This window comes from Sebastes umbrosus, chromosome 15, assembly GCF_015220745.1.
Source record: "Sebastes umbrosus isolate fSebUmb1 chromosome 15, fSebUmb1.pri, whole genome shotgun sequence".
Lineage (NCBI taxonomy): Eukaryota > Metazoa > Chordata > Actinopteri > Perciformes > Sebastidae > Sebastes > Sebastes umbrosus.
The window spans coordinates 21460522-21485093 of NC_051283.1; the positions used below are offsets into that span (position 1 = coordinate 21460522).

General features: G+C 40.4%; 1 protein-coding gene across 1 annotated transcript; it reads right to left on the reverse strand.

The window, feature by feature from the left end:
- Window positions 1-14138: 14138 nt before the first annotated feature.
- Window positions 14139-24405, reverse strand: LOC119503697 (transcriptional repressor scratch 1-like). Its single transcript, XM_037795589.1, has 2 exons — window positions 24258-24405; window positions 14139-18120 (listed from the first exon to the last, which is right to left on the reverse strand). Exons 1-2 carry the CDS (start codon window positions 24373-24375, stop codon window positions 17345-17347), a joined length of 894 nt encoding a protein of 297 aa, XP_037651517.1. The 5' UTR covers window positions 24376-24405; the 3' UTR covers window positions 14139-17344.
- Between the last annotated feature and the right edge of the window lie 167 nt (window positions 24406-24572).

A 24572-nucleotide genomic window follows, 5' to 3' on the forward strand; every position in this document is an offset into this window, starting at 1 on the left:
GATCTAAGTCTGAGAGACACTCCAATCAAAATACGTAATGCTTCATAGAGCATTTGTGATAAAACAAGTTTGACATAGAAGAGAGGATATTAAACACCTGATGGACACCTGGAACATATTTTAAAGGTCCCATGTTGAAAAAAAGTGAGATTTTCAGGTCTTTTACATTATAAAGCAGGTTTAAGTGCTATATAAATACTGTTAAACTATCAAAACACTCAATATATGGAGAAATGAACATAGCCCATATTCAGAAATTGTGCGTTTGAAACAAGCCGTTAGAATTTCTGTCCATTTGTGATGTCACAAATATACAATATTTAGACCACTACGTGGTTTTAAAAGTAAACATTCTAAATGTGTCCCAGTTTATTTCATGTTGCAGTGTATGTAAATAACATCAGCTGACAGGAAGTAAACATGGACCCAAACTGTTGCCTAGCAACACAATTCTGTTGCAATTCCATTGAAATGCACTAAAACGGAGCGTTTCAGACAGATGGTAAATACAGGTATATTCAGGCAGACAGTACGAGGAAAATAATGTGTTTTTTGAACATTACAGCATGTAGACATGTTCTAGTGGAAACACAAAATACAAGTATGAAAATGAAAATGAGCACGATATGGGACCTTTAAGTATAATTCAAAATTAAAAAATGATGCAGGCTCCTTGTCTGTCTACATACAGTCAGTATATTTTCAAATATCAGCTCAAATGAGGGTTCTTGCTGCCATTAAATATCATTGCATTGGGTTCATCAGTGACCTCGTCCCAGACAGTCCTGGCTCAAGACATATACATAATGTTGAATCACTGACTGACAGAGAGAAAAAAAATCTGAGTTGCGGAGTAAAAGAAATAGTGAATAGAATATAGTGACAGAGAAAAGAAAGAGGGAGAGAAACATGAGCACTTCAGTCAGAATATAAGTTGGTGCTGTTACATGACTTTCTGGCTGATGTCAAGGACTGGATGTTCCACAATCTCCTCCAACTAAATTTGGGATTATTCAGGGGGAAGAAAAGCTTGAATGACTTCAGTCTGTCCTTCTCTGCTTTGCCGCATGCACCCCCCCCCCCCCACACCCCCCTCTCTCTCTCTCTCTCTCTTAATCTCTCTCTTCCTCTCTTTCTCTCCTCTCTCCACTCTCTTTTTTGTCTTTCTCTTTATCTCACAGACAAAGCATTGGTTGCTCGTTTTTGGGCAGAGTCACCTTGAGTGAGTTGCCTTTGGGGTTTTTTGGACACCCGCATAGGAAAATATAGTAGTATGAATGTGTACATACTGGTTTTTATATCAGAGGAGGGAAATAAACTATTTTCCTCTTCATATTCTTAAAGCAGCAGTGGGTAGAGATGGAGCAAATATGATTAAAAAAAGTTATTTTTATAAAACGGTCACTATATCCTGACAGTAGAGCATGAGACAAGTAATCTGAAAAAAGTCATGTTCCTCTGTGTCCTCCGGTGTCCTCCGAAATTTTTTAAAGTCCAAAAACAGAGCCATGAGGAAGTGCAGAAGTCTAGATATCTCTCAGAAAAATATAATTACAATATGCTGAAAGGTTATTATGGAACTTTTGCCCAATGATGCCAAAACTATTCTGCCTACTGAAGCTTTAAACCACGACTGGACTCTTCATTTTGGCCACTAAAAACATTTTAAAGTTAAAATAGACTGGGTGAAAGGATGTCGTCACGAATTTGTGGCTTCTTCTGAGAAAAAAAAAGGTATTAACTGCTTCAAAAATAAGGGACTCGTCTGCTTAGTCTTGACTGATTTTCCAGCTTTGTGAGTCTATTCTTGAGCACAGCATTTATTGTCAGTGCTTATTTATCTCTAAAACCATCTCAACACATGAAGGCAAAGCAAGGGGAGAGCAGTGCGGGCGTCGCCATCGTAGTGTCGTCATGACTCGGCAGTATCCTTCCTGACGAGCCTCACGGGCAAAGCAGAGGGACGGCACAGACTTGAAAATGTTTATCAGGTTTAATGCTCTAGTGTCTTTCTCATGGAACAGAGAAAAAGATAATAAATGTGGAATTTAACACATATCAAATCCCTCTTTTCTGTCTCTCTTTTGTCGACTCCTCTCTGTAAAGGGGAGACTCGTGGGTACCCATAGAACCCATTTACATTCACATATCTTGAGGTCAGAGGTCAAGGGACCCCTTTGAAAATGGCCATGACAGTTTTTCCTCGCCAAAATTTAGCGCAAGTTTGGAGCGTTATTTAGCCTCCTTTGTGATGAGCTAGTATGACATGATTCTTTAGGTTTTCTAGTTTCATATTTAAGACTGAGCCCGCTACAACCTCTGAAAGATTGAATTGCATTAATGCGTTGAAGAAATCAGTGACGTTAAAACAAATTTGAGTTAACACGTTATTATCGCTATTAACTTTGACAGCCGTATATAAAATATAACATTAATAAAATATAGTAATATAAATCAGTAGAGACAGACTATATAGACTGAATGTAAACAGGAATGTAGTAAATGTATATGCTTAATGATAAATGTAATATACAGTATATATACACAGAAGTATAAACAGTAGTAAAACAGTGAGTAAAGTCTCAAGTGATGAGCTCAAGAGCTCAACAGTCTTATAGCGTGACCGGTTGCTACGGTATCGTCTGCCAGACAGCAGCAAACAGAACAGTTTGTGGCTGGGCTGGTTGGGGTCTTTGATAATCCTTTTTGGCTTTCTTCCTACACCTCTGGGTGTAGAGGTCCTTGTGATGTGCCTGGCAGTTCTCACCACCCTCTGTAACACCAATACAGTACCATACCAAGCAGTGATGCAGCTGGTGAGGATACTCTCAATGGTGCATCTATAGAAGCTGCAGAGTATCCTGGAATCCATGTTGAACCTCCTCAGCCTGCAGAGGAGGAGCTCGAGACTATATCTTCGGCGCCTTCGGTACAGTCGGTAGATTACCAGAGAAACTTTTAGATAAAAATAATTATCAAACAATGACGCTGCAAAGATCTAAATTTTGTGACGCATTTACAGTCTGCATCACTAAAAGGGGCTCCTGTACTGAGAAGATATGACGCAAACGTCTTATACAAACACAGGCCGACAATCCCAACTGTTACACCGCCAACACACACACACACACACTGGGGAGGAGCTCCGACATGCACAAAGCACTGAGGTTTTTAAAAAATTATTAGCTAAAGTTGCTTGGCTGATGGTCGATGTTCTAAAAGCCCTGTGCAATACAACTTTAATAGCACTGGCAACAGGGCACACACACACACACACACTGACAGACACACACACACACACTGACAGACACACACACACACACACACACACACACACAGCCATTTTCTCCTCCCTTATTTGCAATGTCTGGTTTCTCTGTCTCCTCCACTTTCTGTCTCTGTTTTTCCTTAATCTGTCTGCCTGCTCTGTAGCCGAGGGCGAACAGTAAAATACAGCTTCTCGCTCATAAAACCAGAGAAAAACACACAACCAGTTATTGTTCTGTGTGAGTAACTTTGTCAAGGAACTGACAAACGACACGGAATTACTGCTTCACCGACACAGTTAGATCATGACATCAACAGTGTGTGTGTTTTTTTATGCTTGGGTGCGTGAGTAGATGTATATTTGATGGTGTGTGTGATCTGTTTATATTAAGCCAAACATACTGTACTATGCTGCCACGTGTTTATATGTGTGTGAGGTAGAAAGAGGGAGTGTGTGCAGCGCCTGAGGGCTTTGTTCTGTACTGGTGCAATAAAAGACACATTAGAGGAAGAGAGAGATTACAGGAAAAAAAAAAACATTATCACCCATAAATGGTGCTTTTTTTTCTCACACAGAAAAAAAAACAATAAATCTGTGTGGGTGTGAGAAGCAACAGAGCAGAGTTTCACATGATGCATCTGCCTGCCTGGAAATCCTGGAAATGCAACGATTTACTGCAACATACATTTTTTAAAGGAATCTGACATTCAGTTTGTTGTTGTAACGTACTGAGGCAAAGAACTTTTTACAGCCTCAAATGTACCGATCGGTGTCCTGCGAGAGCTGTGACACACTGTCGGTCACATCAGACGAGAAAAAAAAAAAAAATCAGAGGAAGTCTGTAAAGAGGAATCTGGAGGATGAAGAAAGAGGGAAGAAGAGGAGGATGGTGGCTTAGAGATAAGGGAGGGAGGACATACTGGAGGAGAGAAAGACGGTTATGTGGTGTGTGTGTGTGTATTGAGTAGAGGGTGGAATCAATTTCATGCTTAACACCTGTCTCACCCTCACAGTGTGTATGTGTGTGTGTGTGTGCGTGTGTGTGTGTGTGTGTGTGTGAGGCAGGTGTGTGTGTGTTTTAGAGCGGATGAACAGACAATAGTTTCTCAATTGGAAAGAATTCCATTTATACCCAATCTATCCTCTGCCTAACTCGCTTTCTCACACACGCTATAGCTCTTACGCTCCCTCTTGACCTTTGTATGACCTCTGTCTGTTTCCTCTTACTGGAGTGTCAGTCATATGACATCACTCTGCTTTAGCTCACAGTTACTGGCCTGTTCACTGTCCAATAGCTGCTTTGGAGGATACGCTTTTTGCACACGCCAAGTGCTTTGTGAAATATTATATAGACCGAGCTGAGATGATTACTGAGGAGTTTCCCCACTAAAGTCAGACTGAGGGTGAACATCAGAGGAGATGAGGAATTCTGGTTTATGACAAAATGATGCTTATTTCCATGGTTTCCTATCCTATGGTCACATCACTATACATCACTGTAAATAAGTCAGACAGGACAAGACACTCGAGCAGTTCAGGCGATCAGATTTAGATAGGTTAGACAAACGTTATTTGGAGGAGAAAATGGTGAGAATTTGTACCCAAACTATCCGTTGTAACCTCTATCACATTACAATTGATATATTTGAAAAACTAAATATACTGGCTGCCCAGTCATTCCGGTGAAAATAGCTCTTTTCCTGGTTTGCTTCTGTTGCCCTGCCCACTGCACATGTGTAGTTAAATTAGTGTTTCTTGCTCCGAAACTGTCGGCTTATCCCACAGACTTTACATTGAGATGACGTCACACACATATAAAACTACAGGTTTTATAGGCTTTAAGGGAAGTTTTACATAACCTCCATGATTTCAAAATTCATGATACAAAGAGTAATGACTGATCTTTGTTATGCACAATAATAATACTCTGTTGTATTTTCTATAACTAAGCAACCAACAGCAGAGTTGACAAATTTGTTTCCTGTTTACACCGGCATGCGCAAGCCCAGTGTACGTAAATAGTCATGTGATATGCGTTTTCAGGTGTGTTAGTATGGACGGAGATTAACTAAAACGTTGTTAAAACGCTTGTGTGTATCGAGGTGGTTCGGGCAACTGATCAGGATGCGTCCTGGACGCCTCCCTTTAGAGGTTTTCCGGGCACATTTGTCCAACCGGTAGGAGACCCCAGGGTAGACCCAGAACATGCTGGAGGGATTATAATATAGGGCCAGGAATGCCTTGGGATCTCCCTGGAGGAGCTGGAGGGAAATGTTGCTGGGGATACGGACGTCTGGATTGCCTTGCTTAGCCTGCTGCCAGCGTGAACCGGCCCCGGATAAGCGGAAGGAAATGGATCGACTTTAAAGACAAATTATCTCGCAAAAGCCGCCCTCACTGTGGTGTTAATATTATATGTGTTATTCTGTGTGGCTGGTAGGAAAGGTGGCTACGGGATTTCCTCATCCTTCAGCCCTCAGCAGACTCGCACCCAGGGAAAGATTCCTCTATTCAGGCCGTCTGTGCAACAGCCTCCCCTGACAACCCGGGAGGTCAAACCACTGTCACTCACATTGATATAGAGAGAAAGACAGAGAGAAAGACAGAGAGAGAGAGAGAGAGAGAGAGAGAGAGAGAGAGAGAGAGAGAGAGAGAGCAAAGTGAATATACAGAAGGGAGATAAGTAGAGAAAGAGGGAGAGTGAAAAGAAAGGGCACATACAGAAGGGAAGTGGTAGGAGAAGAGATGAGAATCCAAATGAATCTTCTTCACCCAACGGACAGACTGTCAAGCTGTGTGTGCGTGCGTGTGTGTGTGTGTGTATGTGTGTGTCTTACCTACTAATTGAAATGCGATGAGGTGTGAAACACCCCTTTAAAAGACCTATCACCGTGTGTGAAGCTAAATGTGTGTTCGGGGGGTTATACGTGCACGTGTGTGTGTGCAGTGCATATCAACTCCTTTTGACCAGAGATACAATAAAGTGTGTGCGTGTGTGTGCTTGTGAGTGTGAACGCGTTACACGCAAATGTGTGAGTGCCATACTCAAGTAGGGGCGTACCTGTTTGCATGCAACCTGATTGCAGCAATTAAAATCATGCATGAGGGCGATAAACAAATGTGTGTGAGTGCAACAAAATATGTCACGCACAAGTGTATTTGCATGTTTGTCCACGTGAAAATAAAGCAATACAATAGAGTGGACGTCTGCGTGCGTGTGTGCGAGTGTGCATGTGTGAGTGTGTGATTCTGTGAGTGTGTGTGTATAATTTCATTTTGCTGTCTCAGCCTCTTGTTAAGGAGCCATTTAGAGCTCAGGTTGAGTTTCGTCAGCCCCTCCTGACACTTCTTTCCTCCTCACTGCCTCCCTGACTTCCACCATCTTTTCTCCATCTCTGTCTCATTATCTCTGTCTCTTCCTCTGTCCGTCTTCTCTCCTCTCGTCCTCTATTCTCTCTTTCTCTCTCCTCTCTGTGTTTGGTTACTGCGCTACACAATCTCTCACCTGCTTGTATTGGTAATGAGTAAAATGGACACAAACACTGATCTTACGAGTTTCAGGCTAAATTATGCAGGATATTAAATGTAGCAGAAATAGCACCGGCAGTCGGTGCGGTGTTTTGTTATGCAGCCTGTGTGAGTTTTCAAGTAACAGTGGGACTATTTTGGCTAATTACTAAAACAGTTTTTGCTCTGGTAATTGATGGTATTCAGTTGCGGCACAGTCCTCTCGGACCGTGTGTGTTCATGAGTGTGTGTGTTGGTGTTCTATCTAACAAACACTAACACTATCTAAATGTGTGTTTGGTATGTGTGTATGTGACTGCATTGCTTAAAATAAATGTAATTTCATCTGTATTTTTATGTCCATACTTGCTGACATACAGCCTTTGTGCTGCAGGTGTTTGCTTATATATATTCATGTGCATGTGTGTGTGTGTGCGTGTATAAGAAGCCCTCTATATGTTCCCTATCAGATTGGTGAACCGTGATATTACACTCTAAGCTAATATACATATTCATCCATTTGCTCAGACACCGAAATTCACTTGCCCTCTACGGCCTTATTAAAACGACACTGTGATATTATCAGGCACAAATATCCATATTTATTAAAAAAATATATATATACAGAATTGTTTTTCTCAGAGAGGTATACATGTCTAAGGGCTGGAAGGTGTCACAGCAATTGCACCTGTACAAATTACAACCAGCTCAAGACATACGTTTTTATCACTCATTTGCTCATTTTTACCTCTGCACTTTGAACTGAATAATTGTTAAAGGTTTTACCCGAAAATCTTATATTAGCTCTGCGAAATACACATCTGCAGTCGTATCATTCGTCTGTCAAAAATAGTTAATTATTAAAAGGGACTGTTTGTAACTTCTTACACGTATAAATCACCCGGATGGGTGTCCCATGCGCGCGCTCGCATGTGCGCGCTCGCATGTGCTGGTAAACAGTTATGCAGTGTATATGTCTAGGGCTTTTATTGTGAAAGATGAAAGGAGTGGATCTGGTCTGCGCTGCCTTTGTCAAGGTTGAAAGGAGTAATAAGGTTTGCGGTCTTGGATCGGACTACGGAGCCTCCGTATTGTTGTTAGTTATTGTACACTATAGTGTACGTTTCGAATATGATTGGCTGATGCCTTTATTCGCGATGCAAAATCTCGACCTTGTTCTGAAAAAACTTGACACTATTTTCACCATATAATTGGTATTCTGTGTGAAAGTATTCATGACAAAAAATCAGTTTGTAAAAAATATACTGACGAGCGAATTAATTGCAAAAATGTTATGCTGCATTCCAGACAACTCAGAACTAATACATTTCTGACCTCCTACTAATAAAAGTACAATGGCACGCCAGAGTTGGAGTTCCTATTTGTGAAATCAGGACAAATCCATCTACCCCAACTTCACAAGCAGTTGTCTGACGTCACACAACAATGGTAGCGCACATTGTAAATGGTAAACCATCAACTAAAAGGCAACGTTACGTATGTTTGCCTCTATTTAATTAAAGTAATATACCATCATATAGTGAGTAGGTAGCTGGTGAAAGGAAACAATCTCTGAAAGATATCTTCTTAGGTTGTTTAGTAAAATATTAAAAATGACAGAAAAGTGGGGGAAATGAGAAATCCTCATTTGTTAAAGAAAATGTAAAATACAACACTTAACCACAGCTAAAGACTCCAAGGTATCCCCCGTGAACTGTGCTCAAAGCTTCCCCCTCCCATCATGGCAGACTGGGCATATCACACAGGACGTGTCCTTTTCCCACTCCTTTACACCACAGCATGTGATATGAGCCAAATCACCTGAGAGCATCTGAAACCTATTTCGCTGTGGGATACGCTTTCAGATTGTAACCACAGGGGATCTTACAGGTGTGAATGCAACATCTTAGTGTTACGGCTGCTGAAGCAGCACAGGCAGGAAGGACCCGAATGCAGACTCTCTGAGAAAGGCAGATTCAATGAAGACACTTTAATAACAAAAACAGGCGTACAAGATGAGAGGCAGACAGATAACAAAAGCTCCACGTAGCAACAAAGACGAACTGACAAAAGACAAGGGGAGCACAGACTAAATACACGAGGAAAGGAGGGTGATAACGAGAGACAGGTGACAGCAGCGATGATGAGGAAAAGGTGAAACTCAAAAGGGCGGGGCAGACAATCACAAAGCAGGAAGTAAAACCATGACACATGGGGAGAGTGAACAAAATAAAACAGGAAACAGACAGGACAATGACAGTCAGTGATAGTAAAATCAAAGATCGCTTTGGGACAAGATACTAACTCGTAAAACTGAAGGGAAGAATATTTTCCAGACACGTAATGAAGCAATGATTTATCTTGAACATGCTCGCTCAGTTTTGTGAAAAGCAAAACTCATCTCAGTCCAGATTATTGGCTTTAACAGGTCCAAAATATAGGACCATCTTATTACTAATGGTGCTCACTGTGTAGGTTTCAGTTTGAGGTTTGAGCCCTGCTTTATGAATGATTTAAGGTGAAAACTACATAGGGGGGGACAATGTATGAACTATTTATACCTGTCACCTGCTGAAGGCTAGAAGGTCAGATGTCATGGGAAACAGGAATTTGCATATTTAAATGCTTTGGAGCAATAAATAAAATATTCTCTATCTGTGGCTTTTCTTCTTCTGTCTGTTTCTTTTTCTTTCTTCAGTCTGTCTTATGCATCTATTTTTAGTTGCTGTGTAACAGCCGCTATTCTTCCTGATGTCCGAGAATTTAATTACGTTAGAATCGACTCACATTGATATGACATATAACAACACATTCATTCATTCATTCATTCATTCATTCATTCATTCAGCCTTTATCTATAAAATGTGGTCCATGGTAACATGTTAACAAGACTACAAACTGGACACACACTGCAGCGACGTGAGCTGGATGGAATTTGGATGAAATTTGGATGAAATCCATTTTGGATTTTTTGCAACCAGATGTGACACAAGAGAGTGGAGCTAAGTACAACCGAACGGTGAATAAGACATTTTTAGGCGACCAAAATGTTAATATTAACTTTCATGAACTGAAAACAAACTGTGAAAGGGTTAAAGCTGCAAGACAAAAACACGGACAACTCCCAGACCGCACAACGCCGTGGTCGCGACCTGTTAATCACAAGGTAGCCACATCCTAAAGCATCCTCTACTTTATGGTCTATTTGACTCTAAATAGGACCATAATTTACTAAATGAACATCATGCTGTATTGAAGAAGACTTGAAACTAGCGATTGAGACCATAAACTCATGTTTACAATGTTTACTGAGGTAATAAATCAAGTGAGAAGTAGGCTCATTTTCTCATAGACTTCTATACAATCAGACTTCTTTTTGCAACCAGACGAGTCGCCCCCTGCTGGCTATTAGAAAGAATGCAAGTTTAAGGCACTTCAGCATTGGCTTCACTTCTCAGACCCGGAGGTTGCCCAATGACGCTAACATTTGCTAATTAGCACTTAACACAAAGTAGCCTACAGCTGAAGCTGATGGGAAAAAAATCAAAATCCAAAAATGTTGACTTGATGATGGCACTAGAGGAAAAGTCAGGGGATCACCAAAGTCCATACGGTATATCCACTGGGGAACGTGAATGTCTGTACACAATTTCATGGAAATCCGTCATATAGTTGTTGTGATTTTTTAACCGTCTGACAAACATTGCTATATCTGGAGCCATGCCACTAGCAAAGTGATGTTTGTTTCAGACACATTCAAGGCTAACTCGTCGTATCCATTCTGATTTCAAGATGTTACAATTTAAAGATGTAGTGAACTGTTCACAAGTACTGTGTAGGTACAGTTCAACTCTTTGTTCACAACATTTGTAACATCTTTTAATGTATTTCCTCTTCGATTGAACCCAACTGTGATGCTCCATCTGTTGCAGTGGGTCCATACTGGTTCACGCTGCTGTAATGTAATGTGGAGTATAACACAAAGTGAAATAATGCTAGTATGGATTTCATAGATGTTTGTACACACACACACATTGACAGTAGCTATTATAGCTAGGAAGCCTCTTTTTCAGGTCCAGTGAATATTAGAATTAGTATCATTAGTGGACCGAAGACAATGTAAGAAAATCAATATCTTCAGTAGCAATAGGAGAAAATCAATCACCTTTTAATAGAAGGTCATTTGTCTTCAGAGGTGAAGTGCTGGCAGATGGTAGCCAATCATAGTCAATGGGATCCTACATGTAGTGATCTAAGTTACTGTGTTATGGAGTCCCTCTTTAATACTAATCATTGGTGAGAGCATGTGATGGTTAGTCATGCTACATTTACTCTGGAGCTAAAGCTAATGTGGTGTTGTTGTAGGGCTGCACGATTATGGCCAAAATGATAATCATGATTATTTTTTATCAATATTGAGGTCACAATTATTTATCACAATTATTCATTGCTTTTTTGTGATAAAATATTTTTATTGCACTTGCAAATTTAAATAGACCGAGAATTGCTTTCACTTCTATGTTGTGATACATTCCTGCTAATGTACAAATATTTATATCAAAATAAACTCGTCCTTATTCAAAGTGCGTCTCCTAGAAGCAAAATAAAATTGTACAAAAATGTTTTTCCCAAAATTAAATGGTACATTCCTGCTAATTAACAAATCGTTGCATCAAAATTAGACTTAAAATAAGGTTCTTCTTCACCTGAATTCAGTGTATTTTCGTTTTGCCCATAAAATATATAAAGTATATTACTCTTATTGTTTTTTTATTGTTTTTATTCTACAGTATGTAAAGTGTCTTTGACAACTTTGAAAAGCGATATGTAAAACGGATCTATTATCATTATTATTATTATTATTATTGTTATTGTTATTGTTATTATTATTATTATTATCTGACAACGGACTGGATAGGATTCAAATCTAATGTATGCTGCTAACACGCTAAACTAACATGGTAAACATTATACCATTGCCATTGCCATTAGCATTTAGCTCAAATCACTGATGTGCTTAAGTACAGCCTCATAGAGCTGCTAGCATGGCCGTAGACTCTTTGCCTTGTTAACTATAACATAGACTGAAAGACCAATTTCAAGCTTAAAACAGGAGTTTAAAACCACCAGATGACACTGATACATAGGCTTCTTTTCACACACAATCACGTTCACGTACCTATATGATCAAGCAAATATGTAGAGACTCATAAATGTGCAGCAACAACATGTGTGGCAGAAAACACATGGGAAAACTAAACTAAAATATCCTGGTTTCTCTAGTTGAAAAATGTTGACTCTCAGCCAAGTTTTGTTTCGGGAAAACAAGCTGTTCAGTGTGAAGAAATTACCATAAATCAAAACCCGCTATGCCTGGGAATGGCTGCACCAGTCTCTGGTGTCTCACTGTTCTCCTTTTCTTTTATGCAATCTAATTGATTAAAGCCACACTGGCACTTCAAGAAAACACGCACACGCTTAATTAAATTGAAAGTTCTCTTTAATCAATTTGTGCGCACACGGTGGCAGACTGTTTTGTAACTCATGAACATACTGTACATTTTATATTTTATATGCTTTGTCATTTTGTGCTCACAAGCCAAACAATACAGGCACATTGTTTTGTTTTTGGTTATGGTGCTTATTAGTGGAAGTTTGTTATGTTACTGTAGAGTTTTTGTCATTAACTTACATGGTTTTAAAGGTTTTGTATTACCATGCAAATTATTACAGATCACTGATTGGCCCATTAAAATGGTGGAGCAGCTGTATCATCAACGGGAGCAACGTCTCATTACGTTTATTACGGCGATAAAATAGCATACTGTTAAACTCTCATGCAGTCAGTTTAATATATTGTATCCAAGATGGCTTTCAGGTCAATATTAACAACCTTAATTCGTTTTTTTACCAAAACATTAAACTGCATGATACAGAACAATTTTAAATGATTTTATTTAGTAAAACAAAATAATCACATTCACACATGTGCACATATACTACATTCAAACATACATACGTACAAACACGTACACACATTGTGTCGCAAGGTTAAAGACGTTGCCCTGACATCAGCTTCCCTGTTCATGTAGGAGACCCCACAAGCAATTAAAATCTCTCACACACACACACACACACACACACACATTTTGACCTCTGCGCGGTCGCCACAGGGTAAAACAAGAGAGAGAGAGAGAGAGAGAGAGAGCATTGTAAACAATAATCAGTTGCAGTTTTTTTATACTGGAGGCAAATCATCTTAATGAATGTTTTACAAAACCCTAATTAACCGTTTACTTAGTAATGAAAGCACAGGGGCCAAAAACAACTTTTATTAAACTTTTACAATTATTTTAATATTACTGTTAAAGTGGCAATAGACAAGTTTTCAAGCATTTATTGTTGGCACCAGTGTCGAAAAGATAACCGGATCGCCTCCTCCGTCAACGTGGCTCTTTTTCTTTTGCTGGGTGGAGTTTACACAGTTGTTTTTATCCAAACTTTATTAACAACACAGTAATATTACAATGCAAATTACTCTGGTTGTAGGTCCTACTGTAGCTACCGATAGTTACCAGAGAAAAGAAAAGCGCTATCCTCTTCCCGTTTTGGTTGCACAATGGTTGACGAACTTCCTTTTTGCCGTAAAGCGAGCCTTCATTTTGCATAGAATTGCACAGTAAAAGCGGGGCTTATAGGGAATCAATCCAAAGATGGTGTCATTATTCTATAGCCGTTACATTGTGTTAAAGGAACAGTGTGTAGGATCTGGCGGTTTCTATCGGTGAGGTTGAGACTGCAACCAACTGAAGCCTCTCCTGTGTGCCAAGCGTATAGGATTGCTACGGTGGCCAACGCAAAAAACGCAAATGGCTCTCTTTAGAGCCATTTCTTGTAAAAGTAGAGTGCGTAGAGTGTGTGTGTGTATGAGGGAAGTGAGTGGTGAAGCAGGAGAGAGAGAGCGGCGGCGACGGGAGTGAGTAACGTTATCAACTCTAGCGCAAGCAGGAAAAGTTAACAGTGTTTGGTTGTCCGTTCTGGGCTACTGTAGAAACATGGTCCTTTAAATTAATGCAAAAAAACGTGTCTATTGCCACATTAACACAAATATTCACATTGTGCCGATGCTATTTCTTAGCATGATGATTTATCAATATGCTAATGATTAATTAATACTATAGAGCTTGCTGCATTGAGGGACTCTTTTGTAAGCTCTCCAGGTCATGTGTAGTAGCCGTAAGGATCACGCTGAAACACATTTTTCAGCTGAAACAAAGAGGGAAGTGGACTAAAAATGACATAAATATTAAAAGTATTACTTGTGAAGGGTTAAATGGAGGAAAAAGGCATCTCAACACATGACTTTTTTAAACTAGTTTTTATTTAGGAAGTGAAACAAAATGCCCAGTGTTGTCTTTGTGCTTTACATTGTTTCAAACCACCACTGGAGGTCCAAAAAAAACCTCAGAGGAAGAACTCAAAACAAAGCAGGAAGCTCCAGAAAAATTCATCACCATCATAACCATCATCACCACCATCATCATCATCATCATCATCGTCACTGTCACTCAATACTGATCTGTAGAAATAATCGGACTCCAAAGTCACATCAGTGCTTATTTACAAGGCCTCTTGCCGCAAAATAGTCGAGTTTTCATTCACTCTTAAAAAAGGTGTGGTGAAGATGCTCTCACACAAATATGCTGAAAAAAGACACAACATGTAATAAAGGTGTCCATTTATACCGTGTGTCATTTTAAAGCATATTTCCATGTGTTATTTATTAAGGACAACACAGTCTGTGTTATTTCAGCATCTTTGTTGTTGTTTTTACCTTTGATTCATCATCGTAGAAAAAGGAGAAAGAGGTTGTTATTTCTACATACAAGGCATTGTCTACCTGAATCTAAACTCTTTCATTGTGCTACTATCTTTGAACAAAAAAAGAAAGGTTGTAAGATATACTTCGTAACAGGAAGTGCTTTTATATAAGAATAGGTAAACTAGCTTGTGGCTATAGTAGGCTACAGTAGTTCATAGTAGAATCTAAGTGTTTGTCGGTGCGCTCCGGTGCTGAAATATTGACCAGACGTCTTCTCTTCTTTCTCAACAATCCTTATAATTGCATTGGGGATCGCCACAACAACCTCACAACAGCCTGAGATGATGGAAAGAAAAACAAGCTATGGCTCTTGAGTCCTCACATGGAGTTTGCGAATTAATATCTTATGTAGAGCCAGGGAGCAAAACTGATCTTTTGATGGGATTCAAAATGAGAAGAGAGCTCACTGATTTTGACCAAATCATAGGAGGAAATTTCATCTTTGTCACTGATTAAAACCTCAAGCAGGGACCTGCTCAAGGAGGGTTAAAAAAAGAGCCGCACGTTCAGCACCACAGCTGTTGTAAAGTTGTGTTTTCACCTGTTCAACAATTCAAACCAGAAACACACAAAGTACCAAGACTTCTCTTCTTGTTCTGGGATTTACATGTTTCAGCACCAGAGGCCTACGGTTCTACTTTCTACAATATTTTAGAGTAATAATACGAGGCAGGCAGTGCATAAACCATGTACAAAAAGACCCGTCCCGACCCAACCCAAAGCCTTCCACCTAAAGGAGTTGTGCCATCTGTGTGAATCCCTGGAAGCACCAACAGCTCCTAATGCTCATACAGACGTAATTGTCAACAAGCTAATGATGCCAAGATAGAATTATAACTAGGAGGCAATTGTTTTAGAGAATATTACATGTTAAATCAGCAGAGATTGGAAAACTGACTCTAATTTGATCTGTTCAAACACTTTACAGTCACAGAAGTCCCTGGAGAAAGCCTCAAAGAATCACACTGGTGTCACAATCCCTCTAAATACAGAGCTCTTAACCCAACCCTCCATATTTAACACTAACTTGGTTTGCTAAACTCCCTGAAATTTCATTTCTCATAACTACATAGAATAGTGGTACTTGAAAAAAATCAAGATGTTACAAGCAGTTATGACTCGCGTCTCTTCAAAAATATCATGCATTATTGCTCTATCGGATATGAATGAAATATTGCCCAAGACAAGAAATTTGCTTAATTTGCCTGTTATCTAAGAGGTTTGGCAAAATATCCCAAAGGTTCATAAAATTGGCATAGATTCCATTATTAGGCTATTGTTATTTTTTTTGCATGCAGTAGTTTTTCATAATTAAAGTGGCGGACAAAAGTAAAAAGGTATTCGGTAATTAGAAAGTGTCAAATGCTTTGGCATATTTGTAACAAAGGCAAAATATAACAAAGTAAAGTGCAAAATCAATACATTTAGAAAAACATAGGAATAAATAAATAAATTAGGCAATAAATAGACACATAAAAAAAGCTGAATACTGTGTGGCCCACTGGCAACAAATACACCATTTCATAACACTTGAGAAAGGTTTGACCTTTTGAGGAAAATCAGGACATTTTGAATGTCCGTATCCTCGTCTGACGCTGACAAGTAAAAATAAATAACAGATTAAGATTTATAACAAATTTAGGTTGTATAGGAAAACACTGTTTGTTAAGGACTACCCTAGTGGATCAGTGGGAGTTTTCAGCCATGAAAGTCCAGTTTGTCTCTCACTTTCCACGGTTTACTGTCAAGTAAAGCACAAAATGCCAAAAATAACTTCAAAAAAATAAAAACAGCTTGTACGTCTGTGCCCATTTAAGACATTGGTTTAAAGAAAAAAAGATTTCCCCACTAGAAAGGTGTACTTTGCAATACCGACCATGTTATGGAAGGTTTGTGCATTATATTTCCCTCATAGTTCGGTGTGGATGTGTCAGTAGCCAGCACAGTATACAGCAGGCAAAGCATGTCACTAGTGTAAAGGAAAAACTTTACAAGTATTTTGTTTACTTGCAGAGAACAAATGCTGTGTGCTTTCTTTGTTTTGATGCTTTATCTCCTTATAAGTTCAGTCCAAGGTCAGCTTCACCAAAAGCATGACACCAGAAGTATCCTTAGATTGTTTGTTTTTTAAAAAAAGCATTAAATATGAAAGTTCATTGAATCTCTTTGCAAGAAAACTGAAGATGTGATTCATGCTTTAAACTCCTGTGATATTCCTGTCACAGAAAGACAGAAGAGATGGGGGGGGAGGGATTGTGCTTTAGTGTCATTTCGTCATGAAAAAAAAAACAGAGGGACGAGGATAGATATGGACATAAATAGATCTAGGTATCTTCATAAAATGATGAGCTAGATGTGCTGTGCTTTATTTATCTTCACAGATACTCAAAACAGCCTCAGAAGTATCTTATCGAAGCAGGTGGCGATCTAAATCAAGCGTCGGAAACTTTTCACTCCACTTCCAGATGAGGAAAGAGGAGACAAAGGAGGGATTGGAGGGTCTTGATAAAAGTGGACTCGTCCTCAATCTATTTTTGCCGTTGCCTCATGATCCTTGCGGAGAAAAAATACTCCTTTCTAGCAGTGTAGTGCTCGAGCGTTCTGGTCTTCTTGTTGGGGAAAGCAGGAAAAGTAGGGAGCGAAGCCAGTAGAATCTGATTTAAATTAACAAAAAAGTTCTGCATCCATCATTCCCCCACTGAGCTAATAGGGGAGAAAGCCCCCTTGAAACACGCCGACTCGTAGTGCTTGTTCAGGTAACTCTTGAGCGCAAACGTCTTGTCACACCGTTTACACTTGTAGTGCTTGAAGGCCGAGTGCGTCTGCATGTGAGCGCGCAGGTTTGACCGGTCGGCAAACGCCTTGCCACAGTGCGCGCACCCGAACGGCTTCTCGCCCGTGTGAGAGCGCATGTGGCCCTGCAGCAGCCACGGCCGGCTGAACGCCTTGCTGCACACGTCGCACTTGTGCTTGAGGTCGTGGGTCAGCAGGTGCATGGCCATCGCGGGCATGGAGACGTAGACCTTCCCGCACGTGGGGCACTTCTTGGCCATCTTGCTGTCTATGCTCCTGTGCGTCTGCTTGTGCCGGCTCAGGTTGGAGGACGTGGCGTATGTTTTGCCGCACTCGCTGCAGGTGTGCCTCTGAATGGTCCCTTTGGGGTTCTCCGCGGATTTCCTCCGCGATCGTCCGTCCATGATAAAGAACGTGTCCACTGTGTATCCCTCGCTCACGGCGGCATCCCCATTGATGTAGCCGCCAGCTGATGATGAAACCTCAGACCGCGGGCTGTCCGGCTGGTCCGAATCGCCATGGATATCACCGTGGATACCAGAATAGGTATCGTCGATGCGGCTATAGATGATTGACGGGGGGCCAGGGGAGGGTACTTTAGAGATGACAGATGAGTCACTTCCCACCACATCGTCATAAGGAGACGGACTGAGATAATCGCTGACATAGCCTGAAGAGAGAGAGGAGGAGGTTAATAATTTGACCACAACATCATGATTGATTGGAAATTAGAAACTGATTGGTTTGAAAATCTTTACAGAGAGGCTACATAAGTGCTACAAATGTGATACAGAAATCAGAAAGGGAAAAAGCCTTAGCAAGAATCATTCTTTACTTCCTTTGATGTTTCAGTGTTAACAAGCCTCTCTATAACAAAAAACTCAAGCGGCTCTAGAGCTGCTCTTTTGTATGGAGCCCCACGGAGTCCTGAAATCACTTAAACTGCAGTAGACAGTACTTAGTGCCTCTGTATAACCAGGTCGCACCCGATTCAACTTTTATCAGGCTATTTAATAGGTATTATCGGTCGCTATAAGCACCATAGATGTGGGTCAGTAGGGGCGGACTATGTTGTGAAAGTGAAAGCGAAACTTAAAAGCAACACCTTCTAACATGTTGTAAAACTGAATGAAACGTCACGTTTTGAGCACAAACAAAAAGGTTTCTTTAGGTTTAGGCAACAAAATTACAACGTCTTTAGGTTTAGGCAATAAAAACAGGTTTAGGCAATAAAACTACAACTTCTTTAGGTTCTGGGAGAGAGCCACAGGAGCGATGGGCAGGCAAACACATCTTGTAAGTTGGACTGTTAGCTAAACAGCTGCAGTGAGTTGCATGAAAGAAACTGGTTTGAACATTTTTACAGGGAGGCTACATGAGTGCTACAAGCTTGTGAGTGAGTAACTTTCATCCCGAGTACCCCGACGTATCCACTGCTACTAATACAATTAAAATGATTTCACATAATTGTAAAAACACAGGCCACAAATCAAACTCATTCACTGAAGTTCATTCATTATTCAGAGAGCTGCTTCGCATGTCGTCTCCTGATAATATTACTGATTACCGTCTCTGGTTTCTAAATATCAATTGGACCCCCCAGGATCACATTAAAAACATGTGCATTACGCTTTAAGATGAACTTTTGTTCTCCCATTAACACTTGCGCCCATAGGGGACAAAAGCGAACACAGGAGACACAAGAAGATACACCCACAGACTCTGAGAGGTTTTGTCTAAAACACAACCCTTTTTTGTAGGCGGTATAAAGCAAAGAAGAAGATGGGAAGAAGCGGGAGAAGTTGAGGTATTTATAGTGGTAGTAAAGTGCTTTTATGTCTTTGCCAGCAAGGAGGAGACACTTTCCTCTCAGTGGGAAATCTTTATTTTATTTTTCATAGAAGGGTTCAGTGAGCATACTGTCTCCTCAACAGCTGCACCTTTCCTGACAGGCCTACAGCTGCACACAGTCACACCTCTGAGTTGTCAAAACGTCAACTGCTGTGCACAGATCGTCTCTATTACAGCAGCAGAGTCTAGTGCTTTGCTCAAGGGCACCCTGACACTGATAACTGTGTGTTGCCCATAACCTTTCAGTCTCCTTGAGTATTTCACTCCTAAGCAAAACAATTCTGATCAATTATTTGTTGTTATTGTGATGTCAGCTGCTTCATTATTTCTATTATTGGTTTCTACACTCAACAGGCTGAACTCCGACAGACACAAGTAGAGACTGGTAGCTAATTCCCCCACAGCCACGACTCCTGTGGATCTATGCCGATCAATAGCTCTCCATTTCAATTAGCACTCTGTGAGCATTTAGACACAGGCAGCAGAGGAGATACTATTGCTGGTAATATAATTTCATGATGCAGTTCTGAGAAAAGCTCAGAAGTCGGTCGATAATATGATGAGAACAAGAGACACAGATAGATAGAGGGGGGAGAGAGGAAGGAGAGAAAAGAAGCACAGTGAGATGAGAGATGGCAAAGAAAGAAATGGGGCAGGGGGAAGAGTTGTGGCAGAGTGAAAGTGGTGTTACGTCTGATATGGTGGTTGTGGCGGTTTGGCAATGCTGTTTAAAGCTCTTGTGCCGATTTAACATTTTGAATTAAATTAAGACGGAGTAATAGAGGAGGACGGAGAATAGAGGGGGTGGGGGGCAAGAGAGAGGGAGTCGGAAAGAGGTGGAGAGAGGAAAAATCATGAATCATGAATATTCAATCATTGCACTCTGGAACAAAGTGTTTGTGTGCCGGCGTGTGTGTGTGTGTCTGTGTTTTATAGAGCATGAGTAACTTTGAAATATGACCAAGTGTTCATTTTTAACCCTTATTAAGTTAGTGGAAGAGCAGCTCTAGTCTTGGACATGTTGCACAGTCTCATGTTCATTCAAATTGGCAGCTTCCCAGTAGAAGAGCAGACCTATACTGGTGGATACTGGACAGCTCCACTGGAGGGGTCACTGCATTTATACAAAAATACTATCAGCAAAATGTACTTAAAGTAAGTAAGAGTGTCATATTATTTATAATAAAAAGGGAAAGTGTCCATTCAGCAAATTATGGCAATGTGCCCGATATATTTACGGTAGATATTTCTTGCACACAAGTAGAAATTGTGACCAGATGGTGGTGTTGGAGTATACATGAATCCGGGGAAGTACCGGAAGTAAACAAGTTTGAACGCAAGCTGTCCTAAGAAGTCTACAATTCTCTACTTGTACCTTTACTTTTTATGGAACTTTACTTTTGAAAATGATGTCAAGGAGTTCGGGAAGAACCTGAGCAGTTCTCAGCTGCTTAGCTAAGGTTAGCTAACGTTTTTAGGTTGTATCGGGCTCAGTTTTAAAGCAAGAGTGAAGATCATATGGCATCATATGAATCCATTGGTACCAACCATGTCACACTAGCTTGTCACGAAGGAGGATAAATAACGCTCCAAACTTTCGCTACATCTTGGCGAGGAGAAATTGGCAAGGCCATTTTCAAAGGGGTCCTTTGACCTCTGACCTGACATGCCCACTTTATGATAAGCACATGCAGTTTGGGGAAAGTCAAGTCAGCACACTGGCACACTAACACACTGACAGCTGTTGTTGCCTGTTGGGCTTGAGTTTGCCATGTTATGATTTGAGCATATTTTTGAAACTGAATTGTATTATAGTCAACAGCTTGGGTCCATGTTTACTTCCTGTCAGTTTATGTCATTCACATACAGTGCAACAGGAAATAAACTGGGACACATTTGGAATGTTTACAACTGAGATTGTCTATAGCTAAGGATCACTAAAATTATTAGATTTATCCTCGTAGGAACCAATACGATTTATTGCTAATTTAATTGATATCTGCCCAATAGTTGCCACATTACTCACATGTACAGTGAGAAAAAATAACTTCCAATCCAATCCCTTGTTATTCCCCTCCAGTATTCAGTGTGTATCTTGTCACCTCTTCTGTATTTGTTTACTCTGCTGTGAAGGTACCAGACTGAGCTGTCCCTCGGTGACTGACAGATAGCAAATAAAAACAAACTCCATCCCTGGTTTTAGGATGCAAGATTTGAAGATATAAACACATTGTGTAGAAGCTTTTTCTATGATCCCTGCCAATTAAACATGACCGTTCCCCAGTATCCTCTTTTTTAAAAACTGTTCTGCTAGCCGTAATTGCTTGTGAACGTCTCCACACTGTCTCTGTTTGTTTGTCTTTGTCTCTCTCCAACTGTCTCCGTCTCTGTCTCGCTGTGTCAACTCTGTATTCATTTCAAAGCACTTTAGCAGCATTAGAGCTGATAGCCGTTCTAAATGCTTATTAAAGATTAAAATACTCTGCCAAACCGAAGACATCCCTCTTTTTATGTGTCTTTGAAACACAGAGAATTAGAAAGAGAGAGAGAGAAAAAAGACGGAGAGAGGCAACGAGACATGGAAAGAGAAAGAGAGAGAGCGAGAGAGAGAGAGAAAAAGCTGCAAGCTACAATTTAATTTTTGATCCAAACCAGCAGTAACTGACACACACTTGTGTGCTTTGGACACTTGTAGGTCACTGACTGCTTCCTCTGTGTGTGTGTGTGAGTGAGTGTGTGTCTGTGTGTGTGTGTGTAATGCTGTGCACTCAGCTGTGCAAGCTGCCTGGGAAATGTGCCGAGTTGACAGAAACACAGCAGTGCGTGTACGTTCATGTGTGTGTGTGTGTGTGTGTGTGTGTGTGTGTGTGTGTGTGCAACAAGCTGCAGTTGCTTCAGTCAAACTCTTGTTATATTTATAACAGGGGATAGCAGCCTCACGCTTTACATGCTTGTCGCACTGCTGCTGCTGCTGCTGCTGCTGCTGCTGCTGCATGTTTCTCTGTTCAGTCTGTCAGCAGTGCACCTGGGATCTCTTCATCTAACATTTGACCTTGGTACAATGTGAAAACCACCAGGTTGCACTAACAGTGTTGCACACTGCACCCTGCTTGTGCTCTAGTTCTATTAAAGCTGAATTAATGCAGATTTTTTTACCCCACTAGGGGGCAGAAACAAGCTGACAGACACACAACCCTGGCATATTATTAAGGTATAAAGCTGATATGGCCCAATGTGTGACCTCTTATTGCCTATTTGCACATTTAGCAGGCACAGGGGCAACACAGTCATCCCACTGGAGTTGTGTTTATTAGCCACCAAATTACAGGTCCAATATTCACTCTCCTTTTTTGCTCTGTTTTGGTCTCCATTAAGTCCTGAAAAAAAAATATCTGGCACTTTAGTTACTAGAAGGCCACGTTTCTTCATCATCGTCTGATATTTGGTGCCGTTTATCAGAGCTAATTTGCTGATAACAGCTGCCTGCTGCTGCTGAAAACAAGGTTGATGAGAACAGTGACCCATTACAGTAAAGGTGCCAGTAAAAAGCAAAACGATGAGCTAAAAGAGGCTAAAAAGCTTCATAAAGCTGCACAGATGCGCAGTCTTTCTCTGTGGATTTGTGACTGCAAGCAACTCCTTTCATATTGCATATAGTCATTTCATTTACGTGTTAATTTTTAAATATGAATGCAGCTTTAACATAAAAAAGGCAGTGCACAAAGCTCCTGTTGCACCAGAAAAAAACACAACCTTTAAGAGCAAATATAAGCCAGTCTGCTTCTGTTCAACAATGCTACAGTAGGCAAATATTTTATCAATACTTGAAGATTTCCACTGAACTTTGGACCCAATATTTCCCATCCTCACATTGAGTCTGTATTGTATTTTGTGTATCCAGGATTATGCAGCTCGTGGGAACCATTTAGCATCAACGTAGCTTCGCAATATTGTAGAAATCTTGCAGAGAGACTCCACAGCTGCTGGAAACAACCTGATTTGAATAGATGGGCAACAGAACGACAGAGAATCCCTGCTGCATGTGTGCTGCTGACATAATGTATCATCATAACATCGCAGCTCTCTGGCTCCCTGTTGCTTATCAGCTGTTCTTTATCTTTTCTAAGGGGAAGAAAAAACAATTTTGTTTCGTCCAACATAACTTGTTAATGTCAGCAACTATGCTGAGTTGAATATGTGTCCGCTATTCTGTATATCTAAGCTAAAGAGATGTAAACCCAGGAGTGCTTTTTTCTATTCATGTGGCATTCAAATTCATTTCAGGATCATAATAAGAGTGCAGGAAAGCCAAAAATGTGAAATGTTACAGTTAAATTCATACAGTGTGCTTTGCATGTCCATGCTGAGTTCATCCAGAGAGCCTTCCCTCGCCCCAAGAGTAGCATTTGAAAACATGTTTTATGTCATTTTCATACATCATTTTAGGTGCTAAATGTCATTTTTTATTTTTTAAAAAAAATCACATTCAAGGGAGTGTATACAGTATGTCATCTTTATATGGGATGTGGGAAATGTCACATTTTCACATAAATACTGGGTTTTGTTGAACCACTGAGTCATCAAGAATCCACCCAGAGTTCTGACCTGACCTTTGACCTGTGCTGTGGAAAGGGGTCAATGGGTTTTTTATTATATTACTTAATGTTTCTCTTTTACAGCTCTGAGCATGTTCTCAGTAGAAGTAGTAGAAGATTTTCCCACTCCCTGCTGCCATCTCTCTGACCTGCTTCTCCACATAATACTGTTTCATGGAGAAAATCTTTGCCATTTTGGTACATTTTTGGGGTTGTGACCGGCGTTTGACCCTGTAATTTCTTTTTTCCTCCTCCTTCATGACTAATGCTTTGAATCTTGGGATATAGATATATATTGGATAATGTAAGGCACATATATTGTGTGTATAATGTGTGTGGGTGGGTGGAAAGGGTGACTAACCTTTATCATGATGATGGAACCGCAGACTGAGTGCTTCTCTCCGGCTGTGATGATAATCCAGATCTGCACCCGAGAAATCGTCCAATTTGACTTTCTTCACCAAGAAAGAGCGAGGCATGATGGGACAGTATAGTTGCTCCTATATACCTAGACAATAAAACACACTCTTCTTCTCTTCTCCCACTTCAAACTCAAAACCTATAGCTGGAACTCTCAATTGTTTTAATTATAATGTAGGTTTCAGCTGCTAAATGTGCTCCCTCCAATCAAACAGCCTCCAAAGAGGAGAGTAGTCATGGCTTTTTGAGAGATTAA

What these genes read in the sequence shown, in the direction of transcription:
- LOC119503697 (XM_037795589.1), bottom strand. Translation starts at nt 24,375, where the DNA reads ATGCCTCGCTCTTTCTTGGTGAAGAAAGTCAAATTGGACGATTTCTCG. An exon ending in GTTCCATCATCATGATAAAG is followed by an intron (nt 18,121 to 24,257) that starts GTTAGTCACCCT and finishes CTCTCTCTTCAG; the next exon opens with GCTATGTCAGCGATTATCTC.